Below are 18,460 nucleotides of genomic sequence, written 5' to 3'. Positions count from 1 at the left end.
TAGAAAATACTGTACAGAGATGCTAAGCACAGTAATTTGACATCCAGGAATTTAGGGAGGAGCTTTAATCTCTCCCCATTATACGTAGAAAGATAACACTTGCTGCTGTATGTTACAAGCTGTTCGTGCTATTTAGTATTCAATACTGTACAGAGATGCTAAGCACGGTGATTTGGCATCCTGGAACTTATGGAGGATCTTTTATCTCTCCCCATTTTACTTAGAAAGATAACACTTGCCGCTGTATGTTACAAGCTGTTTGTGCTATTTAGTACTCAAATCCAAAATACCGTACAGAGATGCTAATCATGGTGATTTGGCATCCAGGAACTTAGGGAGGAGCTTTTATCTCTCCTCATTATACTTAATACTACGGGATTTGGACGCTCACATATTTCTAACATCAATAGACCATACTGTACCTGTAACACGTTCATTTGCATCTGTATGTGGTGTATTATTTGCGTCTGTACTGTATATACTGTTATATACTGTATGACATACTGTAGCTTATTGTAGCGTAATGAGACGCACAGTAAAGTAGTTCTTACGCTGTAGTTCAGTATTGTATTTTAATGGAGACCCCACACGCATGCGCAATGGTGATTTTAAAAAGCGACATCTGGTGGATGATCGCAGGTATTACACTCAAAGGTAATGCCAAACGCTCTGTGCGCCTCCCTACAACTAGACGCGGCTCCTTGCGCCCAGGCACGCTCCGTATGCCTGATCACGGCTAACGCCTCAGCCAGCCAAGATAACGGAGGCTCCATCTGTACTACATTGGGAACAGCACCAAATCTCATTAGATTCTTCTGCTCTATAAATAGAAACCTAATTTTTGTATTACTAGATATCAGTATTTTAAAAATGACACCACAATCTTTCAACAAAATTATCATCTCTTATCATAGCATTTTTGCTGCAGACACTGGTGCATGATATCACATTTACTTTTACTGCATGTACTTTGTTAATTTAATAGCCATATTATTTTGAAGATATTCAAACTGCTGTTATCTAATATCAATATTTAACAAAGTACACAGAATTGCAGTTTTAAATTTATTTTACACGGTCATAGCAAGAACATAAGTACTCCGTCCTTATGTATAACTTATAGTAAGTGACAAAATCAACAAAACAGCAAATAAGTAGCAGAGTCCTTACCTTATGGTTCCAGTTGGTGAAGGTAAGGGACTGATAAAGCTTCGCATATCTGGTTCAGGGATGTGGATCTTCAAAGGTGAGATGTGACGATACAAAGGAGAGGGCGGCAAGGTAGGTTTCAATTCTTTTTCTTGATAAAGTGCACAAAACTTTATCTTAATGACTGTGCTGGGGAACCTGAGCATGCACCTGTAAGAAACAAAAGTAGGCAAGATTATTAAAAGGATATTGTACTTGTAAGCATTGTGCCTGCAGAAAAGCATTGAACCAAGAGGAATTCTAGAATACATACTCTGGACACTAAAGAAGCATAATAATGTACACATAAAAATTTAGCATATGTAAGAAAGTGCCATCTTTAATAGGCTAAGCATTTTTTCTTGTGAGAGCAACTACTCCAAACTAAAACCACCAATTCTGATGGTTCAGGTGTCACTCGATAGGGTGTGTGATGTAGATGTGCAGAATTTTGATACGTGGTTAGGTTTTTGGGAAATAACGCGTCAAAGTTGTGATTTTTTTCCCCCATAGAAAAAGCATTGAGTGAGGGGCGCACTTTTTTTGCAAAATTTCTAGTAGGGACTGCACATGTGCAACATAGGTCCTGCATCCTCGCACGCAATGCCCTCTAAGCAGGAAAAGGTCAGCGACCAGGTCCGTTTATCAAAACGGAGGCACGCTGCCTGCAATTTTTATGGGAGTGCTGAACTCAGTGTCTGCATCTGGTGACGCAGTTTTACTGACCTTTGCTGCAGATTGGAGATGAAATCTGAGTAACCTGAAGGTTTACTATGTTAACCAAAAATTGTTAACACAGATAACACATACAGCAATGAATTTAACAACCATCATGACTAGTATGCAGAAACACCATAGGGGGTATCCAAATAGCTTTGAAAGTTTTTGGGGTGTGAAAAATGGAGTAGGTGTTTTTGATTTATTTATTTTTTTATCAAGTTTCATTTTTTGAGCTATCCAATTAGCCCTTTTTTTCCCCATACCAAAAAATGTTTTTCATCCAAAAACTCATAGGATCTGTGAAAAGTCATGGACCTATATGTTTCCGTGGTCGCAATTGTGCAAAAAGCCTTCTCACAGATTTGGTTTCGCCTGCCAATTCCCTGATAAGTGCCGGCATGAGGGCCAATTGGATAACCTTGCAGCTAATAGGATACCATCCCAAGTAGTTAAAACATAGGCATAAGACACAGTTGATATAAAAGAAAAGGCACTGTAAATGAACGCAGCCAGTAATCATATCACTAGGTGAAAAATAAGAATTAAATTCACAATACATGAAAGCTTTTTTTTCACTGAAATTACAAAAACATGGACTAAAATCAGACATGTATTTTATCTTTTTTTTTTTATAAGCAATACCAATAAATATTTTGAGGTTCTAGTTTCACAGTTATCCACCTTCTTAAACAGCAAAAAACAGAATTCTACATTTAGGTTTTCAGAATAAATCTGCACTTAAAAATAATAACTAGTGTTTGCCATCTTGAATTAAGTGCTTGCAAGCCCAACAAGACATTAAAATTTTAAAAATAGGGGCCGGATGTAATGAAGTCCGAGTTGATCAGCCGAGAACCCACACCTCCGGCCAACTCAGACTTCATTACATCCGGCCCTAGAAAACCAAAAACACTAAGGGGGAATTCAGTTGAATTCAATAAAGTCCTTTATAGCGATTTATTGCCCAATGGTGGTATGGGGCAATACAATTACGGCCTGTTTTTTAACGTGTGTGCTGAACGATTCTCGCATGAAAAACACATGGATCTGGGCTAAGCGATACTTTAAATACACGTTCTTTAATATCACAAGCCCCGGAGTGCCGCTGAATTTTTGTTGTGTATATATATATATATATATATATATACACACAACATATATATATACACATATATGGAAGTGCATGGTGGGGATCCAGTGGGGCTCCAGCTGGTCGGACTGGAACATGTCCCAGTTACCAGCAGGGGTGGCGATCGCTTCACAGTCCTATGCAGACAAGAAGCAGCATGGATTCTTAAGCTACAGTCATTAAATCCTCAGGGTCTTAATGAAACTATTGATCTGGAATTTATTTAGATTAACATATACCCTATTGGGTGTTCACTTATAATATACTGGTGGTGAAATTTATGATGGGGACAGTTATTTATCCTAATTATAGCTATATGTCCAATGTTTCTCTCTATTCGTGTTTTCTTCTAGCCGTGTTCTCGACTAAATTGGAGTAGTATTGTTGCTTATATGCGTAATACATTTTCACCTTTATATGATTTTATTATGAATATCCCTAGGAATATTTATTTATGGTTTTTTTCTTTATATAAAAAAATAGGAATAATGTTTACACACATTTTTATTAATATTTTTGAGTGGTATATTCCCAGTCTCATGTTCTATTGTCATAGATGATGTGGTAATTATTATTGATTGAAGAATATAGTTTTTTATAATATACATATTTGGATGTTCATATATATGTATCCATATTGATGTATATACATCTATTTGGTTTCAAGCAACAGATACAGGTGTTTTAATGCTGCTAATTGCTAGATAAAGTGAAAAGACCTCTTTAAAATAAGAATTTACTTACCGATAATTCTATTTCTCATAGTCCGTAGTGGATGCTGGGGACTCCGTAAGGACCATGGGGGAATAGCGGCTCCGCAGGAGACTGGGCACATCTAAAGAAAGCTTTAGGACTATCTGGTGTGCACTGGCTCCTCCCCCTATGACCCTCCTCCAAGCCTCAGTTAGGATACTGTGCCCGGACGAGCGTACACAATAAGGAAGGATTTTGAATCCCGGGTAAGACTCATACCAGCCACACCAATCACACCGTATAACCTGTGATCTGAACCCAGTTAACAGCATGATAACAGAGGAGCCTCTGAAAGATGGCTCACAACAATAATAACCCGATTTTTGTAACAATAACTATGTACAAGTATTGCAGACAATCCGCACTTGGGATGGGCGCCCAGCATCCACTACGGACTATGAGAAATAGAATTATCGGTAAGTAAATTCTTATTTTCTCTAACGTCCTAAGTGGATGCTGGGGACTCCGTAAGGACCATGGGGATTATACCAAAGCTCCCAAACGGGCGGGAGAGTGCGGATGACTCTGCAGCACCAATGAGAGAACTCCAGGTCCTCCTCAGCCAGGATATCAATTTTGTATAATTTTACAAACGTATTTGCTCCTGACCAAGTAGCTGCTCGGCAAAGTTGTAAAGCCGAGACCCCTCGGGCAGCCGCCCAAGATGAGCCCACCTTCCTTGTGGAGTGGGCATTTACAGATTTTTGGCTGTGGCAGGCCTGCCACAGAATGTGCAAGCTGAATTGTACTACAAATCCAACGAGCAATAGTCTGCTTAGAAGCAGGAGCACCCAGCTTGTTGGGTGCATACAGGATAAACAGCGAGTCAGATTTCCTGACTCCAGCCCTCCTGGAAAATAGGATTTTGGTACTTACCAGGTAAATCCTTTTCTTTGAATCCATAGGGGGCACTGGAGTACTCTTGGGATATGGACGGCTTCCACCGGAAGAAGGCACTGAATAAATTAATTTTTGAGACTACTCCTCCCCTCCATATCCTCGAGCACTTCAGTGTTTTTTACTGAGCCGAACAGGATCGATAGAGAGATTGACCAAAGGAGAATTACATATAATCTCACGGACAACAATAAAGTTGACACAAAACGTAACAGACAACTAAACAGTTGACACCATAACTGATTAACCCTTGTTAAATTTAAACCAGTCGTGAAAGTGTGTTACCATAAGAACCACTGAACTTCCTAAAACAGGTAAACTGCTCTGGGTGGGCGTCCAGTGCCCCCTATGGATTCAAAGAAAAGGATTTACCTGGTAAGTACCAAAATCCTATTTTCTTTATCATCCACTAGGGGTCACTGGAGTACTCTTGGGATGTACCAAAGTTTCCTCCGTGGTGGGAGAGCTGTTTGGCACTTGTAACACTAAACGGCCAAAGCTAGATGCTGATGCCGCGAAAGTATCAAACTTGTAAAAGCGCACAAACGTGTGCACTGAAGACCAAGTAGCCGCACGGCAAAGCTGTGTCGTAGAAGCCCCACGACTCGCTGCCCATGACGTTCCCACAGAACGTGTGGAATGAGCTGTTACTGAAGTAGGTGGCTGTAACCTAGCATAAAGGTAAGCCTGACGTATGGTCAGTTTGATCCATCTGGATAAGGTTTGCTTAGAGGCTGGCCAACCCCTCTTAGCCGCATCATAGAGAACAAACAACGTATCCGTTTTACGCACAGTAGACGTTCGGGATACATAGATGCGCAATGCGCGAACCACATCCAACGTTCCAGAATCTCCTGTTAACACAGGAACTACTATTGGTTGATTGATGTGAAAAGACGACACTACCTTTGGTAGAAAAGCGGGATTCGTCCGAAGTTCCGCTCTGTCATCATGAAAAACTAAATACGGTGACTTGCACGACAAGGCACCCAGATCTGAAACACGCCTAGCCGAAGCTAAGGCTAAAAGAAAAATCGTTTTCCAAGTGAGAAATTTAATATCCACTTGTCGTAAAGGTTCAAAGTAATCGGACTGTAAGAAATCTAAAACCAGATTCAAGTCCCATGGTGCTGTAGGTGGAATGAAAGGAGGCTGTATCCTCTTTACACCCTGTAAAAACGTATGTATTGACGGCAACGAGGCCAATTTCCTTTGAAAGAAAATTGACAACGCAGATACCTGCACCTTTAGTGTGGAAAGACGTAGTCCTCCATCTAACCCCATCTGTAAAAATAACAAAAGACGGGATAAATTAAAAGATGATGTCGGAAATTTCCGAGCTTCACACCAACTTATATAAGTACGCCAGATTCTGTAATAATGAGCTGCCGTAACCGGCTTCCTAGCTCGTACCATGGTTGGTATAACAGACTCAGGAATGCCCTCTCTTCTTAAGATGGCCTTTTCAACAGCCACCCCGTCAAACGCAGCCGCGCTAAATCGGGGTAAAGGAACGGACCCTGTTGTAACAGGTCCGGACGTAGTGGGAGTGGCCACGGATCGTCTGCGAGTAACCCGAGGAGATCCGAGAACCAAGCCCTCCGAGGCCAATGAGGCGCTATTAGTATGACTGTGATGGACCCTCTCTTGATCCGTTTTAGCAACAGCGGGAGCAGCGGAAACGGTGGAAACAGATACACAAGGCTGTACGGCCACGTGGCTGTGAGAGCATCCACCGCCACTGCCCCTGGATCTCTTGTTCTGGACATATATCGTGACACCTGATGATTGTGGCGGGATGCCATCAGATCCGCCTGAGGGTACCCCCACTTCTGGATCAACATCTGAAATACTTCTGGATTTAATGCCCACTCTCCTGGATGAAAATCCCGACGACTGAGAAAATCTGCCTCCCAGTTGTCCACTCCCGGAATGAACACTGCCGACAATATCACCTGGTGATATTCGGCCCATCTGAGGATCCGAGCTACTTCCCGCATTGCCATGCGGCTTCTCGTTCCTCCTTGTTTGTTTATGTATGCGACTGCCGTCGCATTGTCTGACTGCACCTGAACAGTCTGAAAACGAAACATGTACACTGCTTGTCTTAGAGCATTGTAAATCGCCCTAAGTTCCAGAACATTTATGGATAGCGATCTTTCGTGATTTGCCCAGAGGCCCTGGAGCCGATGACTCTGAACTACAGCTCCCCAACCTCTGAGACTTGCGTCTGTTGTCAGAATTATCCAATTCACGACGCCGAATCGTCTCCCTGCAGATAGATTGTGTATTTTTAACCACCAGAGAAGAGACACCCTGACTTGTGGCGACAATCTCACCCTGTGGTGCAACTGCAGATGTGATCCCGACCATTGCGCTAACACCTCCAGTTGAAACGGACGTGAGTGAAACCTTCCGAACTGAAGTGCTTCGAAAGCCGCCACCATTGTGCCTAAAAGGCGAATGCACAAATGTACTGAGACTGTGCGTGGCTTGAGCACTAATTGCACCAGATGACGAATGACCTGTACTTTCTGTTGTGGCAGGTAAACCTTTTGTTTTACTGTATCGAGAATCATCCCTAGGAATTGAAGTCGCTGACACGGAATTAGATGTGATTTCTTTAAACTGACTATCCAACCGTGCTGAACTAGTACATTGTACGTTAGCAAAGCATGCTGGAGAAGCAATTGTTGAGACGGAGCCTTTATGAGTAGGTCGTCCAAATACGGAACAATTATTACCCCTAGGGACCTGAGATGAGCTATCATCACGGACATTACCTTGGTGAATACCCGAGGCGCTGATGAGAGGCCAAACGGGAGAGCCTGAAACTGGTAATGGTCTCGCCTTATCGCAAACCTTAAGAAACTCTGGTGAGGTGGCCAAATCGGAATGTGTAAGTACGCATTCTTGAGATCCAGTGCAATCATGAATTCCTGCGGCTCTAACCCTGCAATTACTGACCTGAGAGATTCCATCTTGAATCTGTGGTAAGTGACGTAATGATTGAGACCTTTTAGGTTCAATATTGGCCTGACTGAGCCATCTGGTTTTGGTACCAGAAACAGACTGGAATAATAACCCTGCCCCTGTTCCTGCACGGGGACCGGAATTACAACTGCAGCATTCAGCAGAGACTGAATGGCAACCTGCAGAACTGCTTTCTTGTCGTCCGACACAGGCAGTCCTGTCGTGAAAAATCTTCCTGTCGGAAGATAATCGAACTCTATTTTGTAACCCTCTAATACTAACTTGCGGATCCACCCATCTGTGGACGTCTGCAGCCACGCCCCCTGAAAGCTCTGCAGGCGTGCTCCCACAATTGGAGATCCGAGATGGGCTGGGAGCCCGTCATGCCACTGGTTTGTTAGTGGTCTTAGTGTCTTGACGACGTGCATTGGATTGTCGAGCACTACGTCCCCGACCTCTTCTACCAGGCGTGACTGCTCCTGTGCCCTGCCCACGAAAGGGCTGAGTTCTAAAGGATTTGAACGCCGGACCAGAATATTTCCGTTTAGGTATAGTTGTAGGCGATGGAAGAAACACAGACTTTCCTCCAGTAGCCTCAGAAATCCATTTGTCCAATTCAGGACCGAAAAGCTTCTCGCCATCATAAGGCAATGCCTCTATACCTTTTTTAACCTCCGTCTCCGCCTGCCAAGAACGCAGCCAAAGTGCTCGTCGTACTATGACTAGCGATGAGGACAGGCGAGAAGTAAGCTGACAGACGTCAGTAGAAGCTGTACATAGATATTCAGCAGCTTCCCAGATTTGATCCGCGAGAAGTATAAGATGGTCATCTTGCAGAGCCGACTTGAGCTCCTTTATCCATACCATTAAAGCTTTAGTAACCCAAATGCCAACCAACCCAGGTCTCAGCAGCACTCCAGCTGCTGTATACATGGACCTTAGCATAGCCTCTATTTTACGATCTGCAGGGTCTTTAAGCGTAGTAGCAGTTGGTACTGGTATGGTTAACTTCCTTGTAAGTTTGGATACGGATGAATCCACCAATGGTGGGTTCTCCCAAGTAGCTGTCATGGACTCTGGAAACGGGTAACTCGATTTAAACCTACGAGGAATAGAAAACCGTTTATCCGGATTTTTCCGTGACTCCAGTAACATTTTATTAAGAGATTCCGAAATAGGGAAACACATCGGAGATCTCTGTCGTTTAGTAAAAACTACCTCATCATTCGTCAGGGGCTCCTCAGTTTCCGTAAACTCCAGCGACTGACGTACTGCTCTGATGAGATTGTCAATACCTGGGCTGTCAAAATCGTCACTATCTGACTGTTGCCCTATTTCGCCCTCCTCATACTCCTGTTCAGTGAGGTCTAGTATCCCAGAGACTGGAGAATTATTAGGAAAAGGAAATTTATCTTTCCCACTCAAGGTGGGCCTCTGACCAGATTGAGACTCTGGTAACTCAAATGGTCTCATTTTAAACTCAGATCTTGCCGCCTCTCTTTCTTCACGAGAGGCGGCCAGCTCTGATTGTAAACCAACTAATACATCTGCAAGTAAAGCCCATGGAGGGTCCAGAGATGGTGGTTTTACTTCTGAAATCGTATTTATGGCTGTATTAACAACACATGCTGTACATGTGGTGGATCCATCAGGCAACACACTCTTACAGACATGACATGAAAAATGTTTCTTAGATTTTGCTGGTGTCTTACTCATTATAAAAGACAGACAATACAAACTACACACAGACAGACTGCACGACTCAGTAATAACACCAAAGTTCCTGGTATATATCAGGCAAGTGCAGTGCCTGCCAGCAATAAGAAAACTGACCCCAAAATTCCCCTAGTACCACTCTTAGCCGAGATGTAATAAAGGAAACCTGGAACAGACAGGAGAACATTAACATTTTAAGCATGCCAAATACTGCCAATGTCTCCCCCCCCCCCACTCCCACGACCTCCGTGTACAGCACCGGGTCGGGGCCTGTGGAAGTCTGCATAGGGCCGTGTGAGCGGCCTGTACCTGTAGGCCCAGGCAGCGGGAACTCCTCGGCTGCTGCGGGCGGATAGCGGAAGCAGCGAGCGTGCTGCATAGAGCCCTGGAGCGGCCTATGCACACGCGCTCCCGCCCGCCACACACATTTTGCGGAGTGTCTGTGTAGCCAGGCAGCGCTGCTGCGGCGCCGGGGAGCAGCGGTCTGGTATTTAAGATGCTGGGAGCGGAGAGTGAGAGCGCGCCGCATGGAGCCGTGACGCGGCCCATGCACACGCGCTCCGGGCAGTGGTGAGTACCCAATACAATCCCCAACAGTGGAGCGGCAGCAAGAGCTGACCGCCCCTAACATACCTGGACCGTGACCAAAGTCTATGACGGGGCTTCTCATCCAAGCTCCGTCCAGCTTTTTGCAGGCAGCCTGCAGGTGGAGTGAGGGAGCTCTTTACAGAGAGGTCCGACACTCACGGCTGTTCTCAGCCGCTTCCACTGTCCCTGACCCACGCCTGTTAGAAGGGGGGAAAGGACGTGGAAATCCTTGAAAAGAAGAAAAACTTAGGAACTAAAAAAAAAATTCCAATACTTCGTGGACGAGCTCCACTATGCCTTCTAACTGTGTCGAGCACAGAAAAAACACTGAAGTGCTCGAGGATATGGAGGGGAGGAGTAGTCTCAAAAATTAATTTATTCAGTGCCTTCTTCCGGTGGAAGCCGTCCATATCCCAAGAGTACTCCAGTGACCCCTAGTGGATGATAAAGAAACATATATTTTCAGGGCCCTGACAACGTCTAGCAACTTGGAGTCCTCCAAGTCCCTAGTAGCCGCAGGCACCACAAATAGGTTGGTTCAGGTGAAACGCTGAAACCACCTTAGGGAGAAACTGAGGACGAGTCCTCAATTCCGCCCTGTCCGAATGGAACATCAGATAAGGGCTTTTTCAGGATAAAGCCGCCAATTCGGACACGCGCCTGGCCCAGGCCAGGGCCAACAGTATGACCACTTTCCATGTGAGATATTTTAACTCCACAGATTTAAGTGGTTCAAACCAATGTGACTTTTGGAACCCAAAACTACATTGAGATCCCAAAGTGCCACTGGAGGCACAAAAGGAGGCTGTATATGCAGTACCCCTTTTACAAACGTCTGAACTTCAGGGACTGAAGCTAGTTCTTTTTGGAAGAAAATTGACAGGGCCGAAATTTGAACCTTAATGGACCCCAATTTCAGGCCCATAGACACTCCTGTTTGCAGGAAATGTAGGAATCGACCCAGTTGAATTTCCACCGTCGGGCCTTACTGGCCTCGCACCACGCAACATATTTTTGCCAATTGCGGTGATAATGTTTTTGCGGTTACATCCTTCCTGGCTTTGATCAGGATAGGGATGACTTCATCCGGAATGCCTTTTTTCCTTCAGGATCCGGCGTTCAACCGCCATGCCGTCAAACGCAGCCGCGGTAAGTCTTGGAACAGACAGGGTTCTTGCTGGAGCAGGTCCCTTCTTAGAGGTAGAGGCCACGGATCCTCCGTGAGCATCTCTTGAAGTTCCGGTTACCAAATCCTTCTTGGCCAATCCGGAGCCACGAATATAGTGCTTACTCCTCTCCATCTTATCAATCTCAGTACCTTGGGTATGAGAGGCAGAGGAGGGAACACATACCCTGACTGGTACACCCACGGTGTTACCAGAGCGTCTACAGCTATTGCCTGAGGGTCCCTGGACCTGGCGCAATACCTGTCGAGTTTTTCCCAATGGTTTATAATCATGTGGAAGACTTCTGGGTGAAGTCCCCACTCTCCCGGGTGGAGGTCGTGCTGAGGAAGTCTGCTTCCCAGTTGTCCACTCCCGGAATGAATACTGCTGACAGTGCTATCACATGATTTTCCGCCCAGCGAAGAATCCTTGCAGCTTCTGCCATTGCCCTCCTGCTTCTTGTGTCACCCTGTCTGTTTACGTGAGTGACTGCCGTGATGTTGTCCGACTGGATCAACACCGGCTGACCTTGAAGCAGAGGTCTTGCTAAGCTTAGAGCATTGTAAATGTCCCTTAGCTTCAGGATATTTATGTGAAGTGATGTCTCCAGGCTTGACCATAAGTCCTGGATATTCCTTCCCTGTGTGACTGCTCCCCAGCCTCGCAGGCTGGCATCCGTGGTTACCAGGACCCAGTCCTGAATGCCGAATCTGCGGCCCTCTAGAAGATGAGCACTCTGCAACCACCACAGGAGGGACACCCTTGTCCTTGGTGACAGGGTTATCCGCTGATGCATCTGAAGATGCGACCCGGACCATTTGTACTAAAACTTTCACTAAGAAGCTCAGGAGAGCCCCTAGTGTGCACCCTTCTCGTTCGGGCACAGAGATCTAACTGAGGCTTGGAGGAGGGTCATAGGGGGAGGAGCCAGTGCACACCAGATAGTCCTAAAGCTTTCTTTAGATGTGCCCAGTCTCCTGCGGAGCCGCTATTCCCCCATGGTCCTTACGGAGTCCCCAGCATCCACTTAGGACGTTAGAGAAATAAAAGCTAGGAACAGTGCTTGTTAAATACTAGCAATCACTGTGAATATTCTAATTTAATTAATCACAATGGGTTTCACCTGTATAGTGGGTATAAATGGTAGTGACTCCCACATCCTGTTATACCTGCCTTTGGAAGAAGACGCCCTGCTGGCGTTGAAACGCGTTAGGATACAGGTGCTTATTGTTGCTAACTTCACTTGGAGCCACATCCAGCTTTACTCTGTGCGGGAGATCAGCTATCTTCAATAATATTGCTACTAAGGTATACCACTGATTACGGACCAGCCGCCGCCTGAGTGTTTATCCACCTTCTATACACACTGGCAATTGCAGGGAGGCTCAATCGGAGCTGCCCGTGGGAGCACAGGTCAGCCGTCTGCTGTTGAGAGCCCATACATTGTACCACGCAAGGTAACAGCTAACCATCCGGATACTGCAGCCGCTTGTCAGCTATACACAGCCGCATTTCATCCAGTCCGGCGGTCACTTCAGGTACGGCTTTCCACTCCCCGTGCAGGAGCCAGCGGCTGACCGCAGCAACATTGCTCCGGGCTCTCCCCCTTGTTACAGCGACCAGTGGTCTACCAATTATGCATTTGCTCACAGCATCTACTACATAAGTTTCTATTTTATGTTATAAAAGTCCGGTCTACTACAGGATCATTGGATTAAGCTCACAGATATTAATGATCAGGACTGTTCGGTATTCATGTGGACCAAGTGAGTTTATGTATGTCAACACAGACTTTTTCTTTTTTTCTTTTAACAGATAATATTAATTTTTGTTGGTAATATTCTATGTAAAGTGATATCCCTGGGGTCATAAGCTCTGGAATAGTACTAATTTGTACTTCTGTTATAAAATTAGCAGTAGGTCTACAGTTATAGAGATGTCATTCTAAAGTGTGTATTTTACTCCCGGAAGAATTGTTGTTATCATAATACATTTTATGCATTAAAATAAATGCTTTTTTATTTGATTGTCTAGCGCAACTTGGTAATTTTTTCTATCTAAGTGTGCTTTTGGGGATTGGCAATCCCTTTCCAAGCTGCTGCTGATAATCATCTATACACCACCACTCACTGAGCGCTTAGCTAATTTTCCCCTCCTTCTTCAGTGTTTTGCCATAGCTGAAGCAGCTTGGTGATTGGTGCTGTAATATGAATTTCTATACGGATAGAATACAACGTAGACAGGAAGTTTTAAAGAACTATGAGACTGGGAATCATACTATTGAGGAAACACCACATGATGAGTTCCTGAAAAATGCCAATAGACTAGAGGAATTGTTAAAATCCGAATCGAGACATTGGTGGGACAAGACGTCCCTATCTAAATATATAGAGCATAATAAAATTCCTCGTGGCCTACGGATTTTTAAGAGCTCATCTTTTAATGAAGATCCTCAATTATTAGAACAATGGGATAAGATTTTAGATAAATGTTCTTTTGCACTGATGCAGTTAATTGTTGATTATAGAGAAAGTAAATTAAGAGGTATTGAAGATGAAATTAAGCAGACACAGGAGTCCCTCCATAAATTTAAAGATGAGGGTTATTATAAAGAGAGGGAGACTTTAATGAATAAACGGCTAGAACAGTATGAGAAGGAAATAATAGAAAGGAAAGAAAAGAAATTTTCACGTGATCTCAGAGATTACAATACGAATACAACTAAGAGCTATCACACTAGAAATAGGTCAAGAGATGGCTCACGCTCACAGGTTCGTCAGAAAAGGAGAGTTAGGGATAATCTTGATACATACCAAAGGTCACAGAGAACAAAACCTAATTATAGGTATAATAATTATGCTCAGAACATCTACTCACCAGTTAATCAACAGACACAGTCACAGATGTCACCGGGTTGGAACACAGTGCCACATAAAGGATGGCACCGGGAACCAACCACAACAGGTTACAATGAGGAAACCCCCCAAGAACAACGTCATTTTTTAGATCGAGGAAGGAGAGAAAAAAGAGAGCAAGGGTTAAGAGGGACCAAACCATTCACACACAACCGTTACGACCCATTAATGAGAACACCAAAAAGAGGAAGAGATATCGACCAAGAGGGCGGAGAGGAGGTAAGAGAAAGGAAAAACCAACGGTTTCGTTAAAACCGGTAGGGATTTTCAATCTCTCCTCCACCCCTTTGACCAGAGTTGAGGAAAATTTACTGGCCAAGGGGATGAATTTTGCACCTACAACACGCCCTAACTTCTTTGAACTCTTCATTGAGCTCAATAGATTTGTCAGAGGACTCTGCAGAAAAAGATTTTTTGCGGTCACAGATAAACAAAGATACCCTGTTAATACATGGAATTCTGATACTATGTTAGACCATGATGATACATCTGGTCTAAACATATTAAATGAATTATTGCTTGAGAATATAAATTCAGATAATTCAGAGGAGCAAATACCAACATTGCTTTTTGATACTAATAGAGATATATTTAGGAAGAAGTCACAATTCTTCCCGATACACCATAAAACCAGTGCTATTGATACGTTTTATCATACAACTTTGGAAGAATTCCGAAAGTTGTGTGATAACAAAATACATCCTTGTTTGTTCAATCTACATGTGGATGAAAGGAGGGCCCTTAAAAAACTTGCTGATGATCCATTGCTGACAATAAAACCAGCAGATAAAGGGGGAGGGGTAGTGGTGCAAAACACTGAAGACTATATTAAAGAGGCAAGAAGACAATTGTCCGATACTAGCTTTTATAAAATTTTAGGTTATGATCCCACTTTAGAATATCAAAAACATCTAAAAAGCCTATTAATATCAGCATGTACTGATAAAATACTCACTCGTGAGGAGTTTGATTTCCTCTACCCCCTCCACCCAATCACTCCCATTTATTATCACCTTCCTAAGGTACACAAGACACTTCACAATCCACCGGGTAGACCAATTATTTGAGGGATTGAGGGTCTCACGTCTAATTTGTCCTATTATGTTGATTTTTATTTGCAACCTCATGCATCCTCTCTGAGATCCCATATCCGTGATACCACTGAGTTTATTAAACTAGTGGAGGGTCTGAAATGGCAATCAGATTACCTATTTGTCACATGTGATGTTCAGGCCCTGTACACAAACATTCCACATCAATTGGGGATAGATTGTGTGGCCAAAAGTCTATGTAATGATATTGGTATCTCAGAGAGGAAGCGCAAATTTATTTTGTCAGCTATTTCATTTATTTAATCTCACAATTATTTTTTATTTGATCACTGTCACTATTTACAGGTCCTCGGTACGGCGATCGGGACCAGGTTTGCGCCCAGTTTCGCTAACATCTATATGGGCGACTTTGAAAGTACATATATCTGGGGAGGAGCCTACGCCGCAAACCTGGTCCTGTACGGTCGCTATATCGACGACCTGTTTTTTGTTTGGAAAGGGGATTCTTTTTCTGTCACTGAATTTATTAATTATATTAATAACAACACTTATGGTTTAACCTTCACTTGCACTCACCATCCTTCACAAATTAATTTTGTGGAAATTGTTATGGTTTCTCCTTATAAAAAACCAGTAGATGTATGTAACTATATACCATATTCCAGTAATCATAATAAAAGTTGGCTTAGGAATGTTCCTAAAAGCCAAGTACATAGGATCAGAAGAAACTGTTCATCTGATATTAAATATCAAGAACAGGTAATGGATCTAGTAGAAACTTTCAAAAAATAAGAATTTACTTACCGATAATTCTATTTCTCATAGTCCGTAGTGGATGCTGGGGACTCCGAAAGGACCATGGGGAATAGCGGCTCCGCAGGAGACTGGGCACAAAAGTAAAAAGCTTTAGGACTACCTGGTGTGCACTGGCTCCTCCCCCTATGACCCTCCTCCAAGCCTCAGTTAGGATACTGTGCCCGGACGAGCGTACACAATAAGGAAGGATTTTGAATCCCGGGTAAGACTCTTACCAGCCACACCAATCACACCGTACAACTTGTGATCTGAACCCAGTTAACAGCATGATAACAGAAGGAGCCTCTGAAAAGATGGCTCACAACAACAATAACCCGATTTTTGTAACAATAACTATGTACAAGTAATGCAGACAATCCGCACTTGGGATGGGCGCCCAGCATCCACTACGGACTATGAGAAATAGAATTATCGGTAAGTAAATTCTTATTTTCTCTAACGTCCTAGTGGATGCTGGGGACTCCGAAAGGACCATGGGGATTATACCAAAGCTCCCAAACGGGCGGGAGAGTGCGGATGACTCTGCAGCACCGAATGAGAGAACTCCAGGTCCTCCTCAGCCAGGGTATCAAATTTGTAGAATTTAGCAAACGTGTTTGCCCCTGACCAAGTAGCTGCTCGGCAAAGTTGTAAAGCCGAGACCCCTCGGGCAGCCGCCCAAGATGAGCCCACCTTCCTTGTGGAATGGGCTTTTACAGATTTTGGCTGTGGCAGGCCTGCCACAGAATGTGCAAGCTGAATTGTACTACAAATCCAACGAGCAATAGTCTGCTCAGAAGCAGGAGCACCCAGCTTGTTGGGTGCATACAGGATAAACAGCGAGTCAGATTTTCTGACTCCAGCCGTCCTGGAAACATATATTTTCAGGGCCCTGACTACGTCCAGTAACTTGGAATCCTCCAAGTCCCTAGTAGCTGCAGGCACCACAATAGGCTCGTTTAAGTGAAATGCTGAAACCACCTTAGGGAGAAATTGAGGACGAGTCCTCAATTCTGCCCTGTCCGTATGAAAAATTAGGTAAGGGCTTTTATAGGATAAAGCCGCCAATTCTGAAACACGCCTGGCTGAAGCCAGGGCTAACAGCATTACCACTTTCCATGTGAGATATTTTAAGTCCACAGTGGTGAGTGGTTCAAACCAATGTGATTTTAGGAACCCCAAAACTACATTGAGATCCCAAGGTGCCACTGGAGGCACAAAAGGAGGCTGTATATGCAGTACTCCCTTGACAAACGTCTGAACTTCAGGAACAGAAGCTAGTTCTTTTTGGAAGAATATTGACAGGGCCGAAATTTGAACCTTAATGGACCCTAATTTTAGGCCCATAGACAGTCCTGTTTGCAGGAAATGCAGGAATCGACCCAGTTGAAATTCCTCTGTAGGGGCCTTCCTGGCCTCGCACCACGCAACATATTTTCGCCAAATACGGTGATAATGTTGTACGGTCACATCCTTCCTGGCTTTGATCAGGGTAGGGATGACTTCATCCGGAATGCCTTTTTCCGTCAGGATCCGGCGTTCAACCGCCATGCCGTCAAACGCAGCCGCGGTAAGTCCTGGAACAGACATGGTCCCTGCTGGAGCAGGTCCTTTCTTAGAGGTAGAGGCCACGGGTCTTCCGTGAGCATCTCTTGAATTTCCGGGTACCAAGTCCTTCTTGGCCAATCCGGAGCCACGAGTATAGTCTTTACTCCTCTCCTTCTTATGATTCTCAGTACTTTTGGTATGAGAGGAAGAGGAGGGAACACATACACTGACTGGTACACCCACGGTGTTACCAGAGCGTCCACAGCTATTGCCTGAGGGTCCCTTGACCTGGCGCAATATCTGTCCAGTTTTTTGTTGAGGCGGGACGCCATCATGTCCACCTTTGGTTTTTCCCAACGGTTCACAATCATGTGGAAGACTTCTGGGTGAAGTCCCCACTCCCCCGGGTGAAGATCGTGTCTGCTGAGGAAGTCTGCTTCCCAGTTGTCCACTCCCGGAATGAATACTGCTGACAGTGCTATCACATGATTTTCCGCCCAGCGAAGAATCCTTGCCACTTCCGTCATTGCCCTCCTGCTTCTCGTGCCGCCCTGTCTGTTTACGTGGGCGACTGCCGTGATGTTGTCCAACTGGATCAACACCGGCTGACCCTGAAGCAGAGGTCTTGCCTGACTTAGGGCATTGTAAATGGCCCAGAGTTCCAGGATATTTATGTGAAGTGACGTTTCCATGCTTGACCACAAGCCCTGGAAATTTCTTCCCTGTGTGACTGCTCCCCAGCCCCTCAGGCTGGCATCCGTGGTCACCAGGACCCAATCCTGAATGCCGAATCTGCGGCCCTCTAGGAGATGAGCACTCTGTAACCACCACAGGAGAGACACCCTTGTCCTTGGAGACAGGGTTATCCGCTGATGCATTTGAAGATGCGATCCGGACCATTTGTCCAGCAGATCCCACTGAAAAGTTCTTGCGTGGAATCTGCCGAATGGAATCGCTTCGTAAGAAGCCACCATCTTTCCCAGGACCCTTGTGCATTGATGTACTGACACTTGGCCTGGT

The 18,460-nt window shown here is 44.5% G+C and overlaps 1 protein-coding gene across 2 annotated transcripts in view; it reads right to left on the bottom strand.

The window, feature by feature from the left end:
• Nucleotides 1-18,460, bottom strand: part of FOXK1 (forkhead box K1) — a 288,084-nt gene that overhangs the window by 131,712 nt on the left and 137,912 nt on the right. For both annotated transcript variants that reach the window (XM_063934189.1, XM_063934188.1), the window contains exon 2: nt 1,171-1,359. In XM_063934189.1, the coding sequence (XP_063790259.1) occupies nt 1,171-1,359 (189 nt within the window). The remainder of the gene's footprint in view (nt 1-1,170; nt 1,360-18,460) is intronic.

This window comes from Pseudophryne corroboree, chromosome 7, assembly GCF_028390025.1.
Source record: "Pseudophryne corroboree isolate aPseCor3 chromosome 7, aPseCor3.hap2, whole genome shotgun sequence".
Lineage (NCBI taxonomy): Eukaryota > Metazoa > Chordata > Amphibia > Anura > Myobatrachidae > Pseudophryne > Pseudophryne corroboree.
This window is presented reverse-complemented; position numbering and strand designations above follow the sequence as displayed.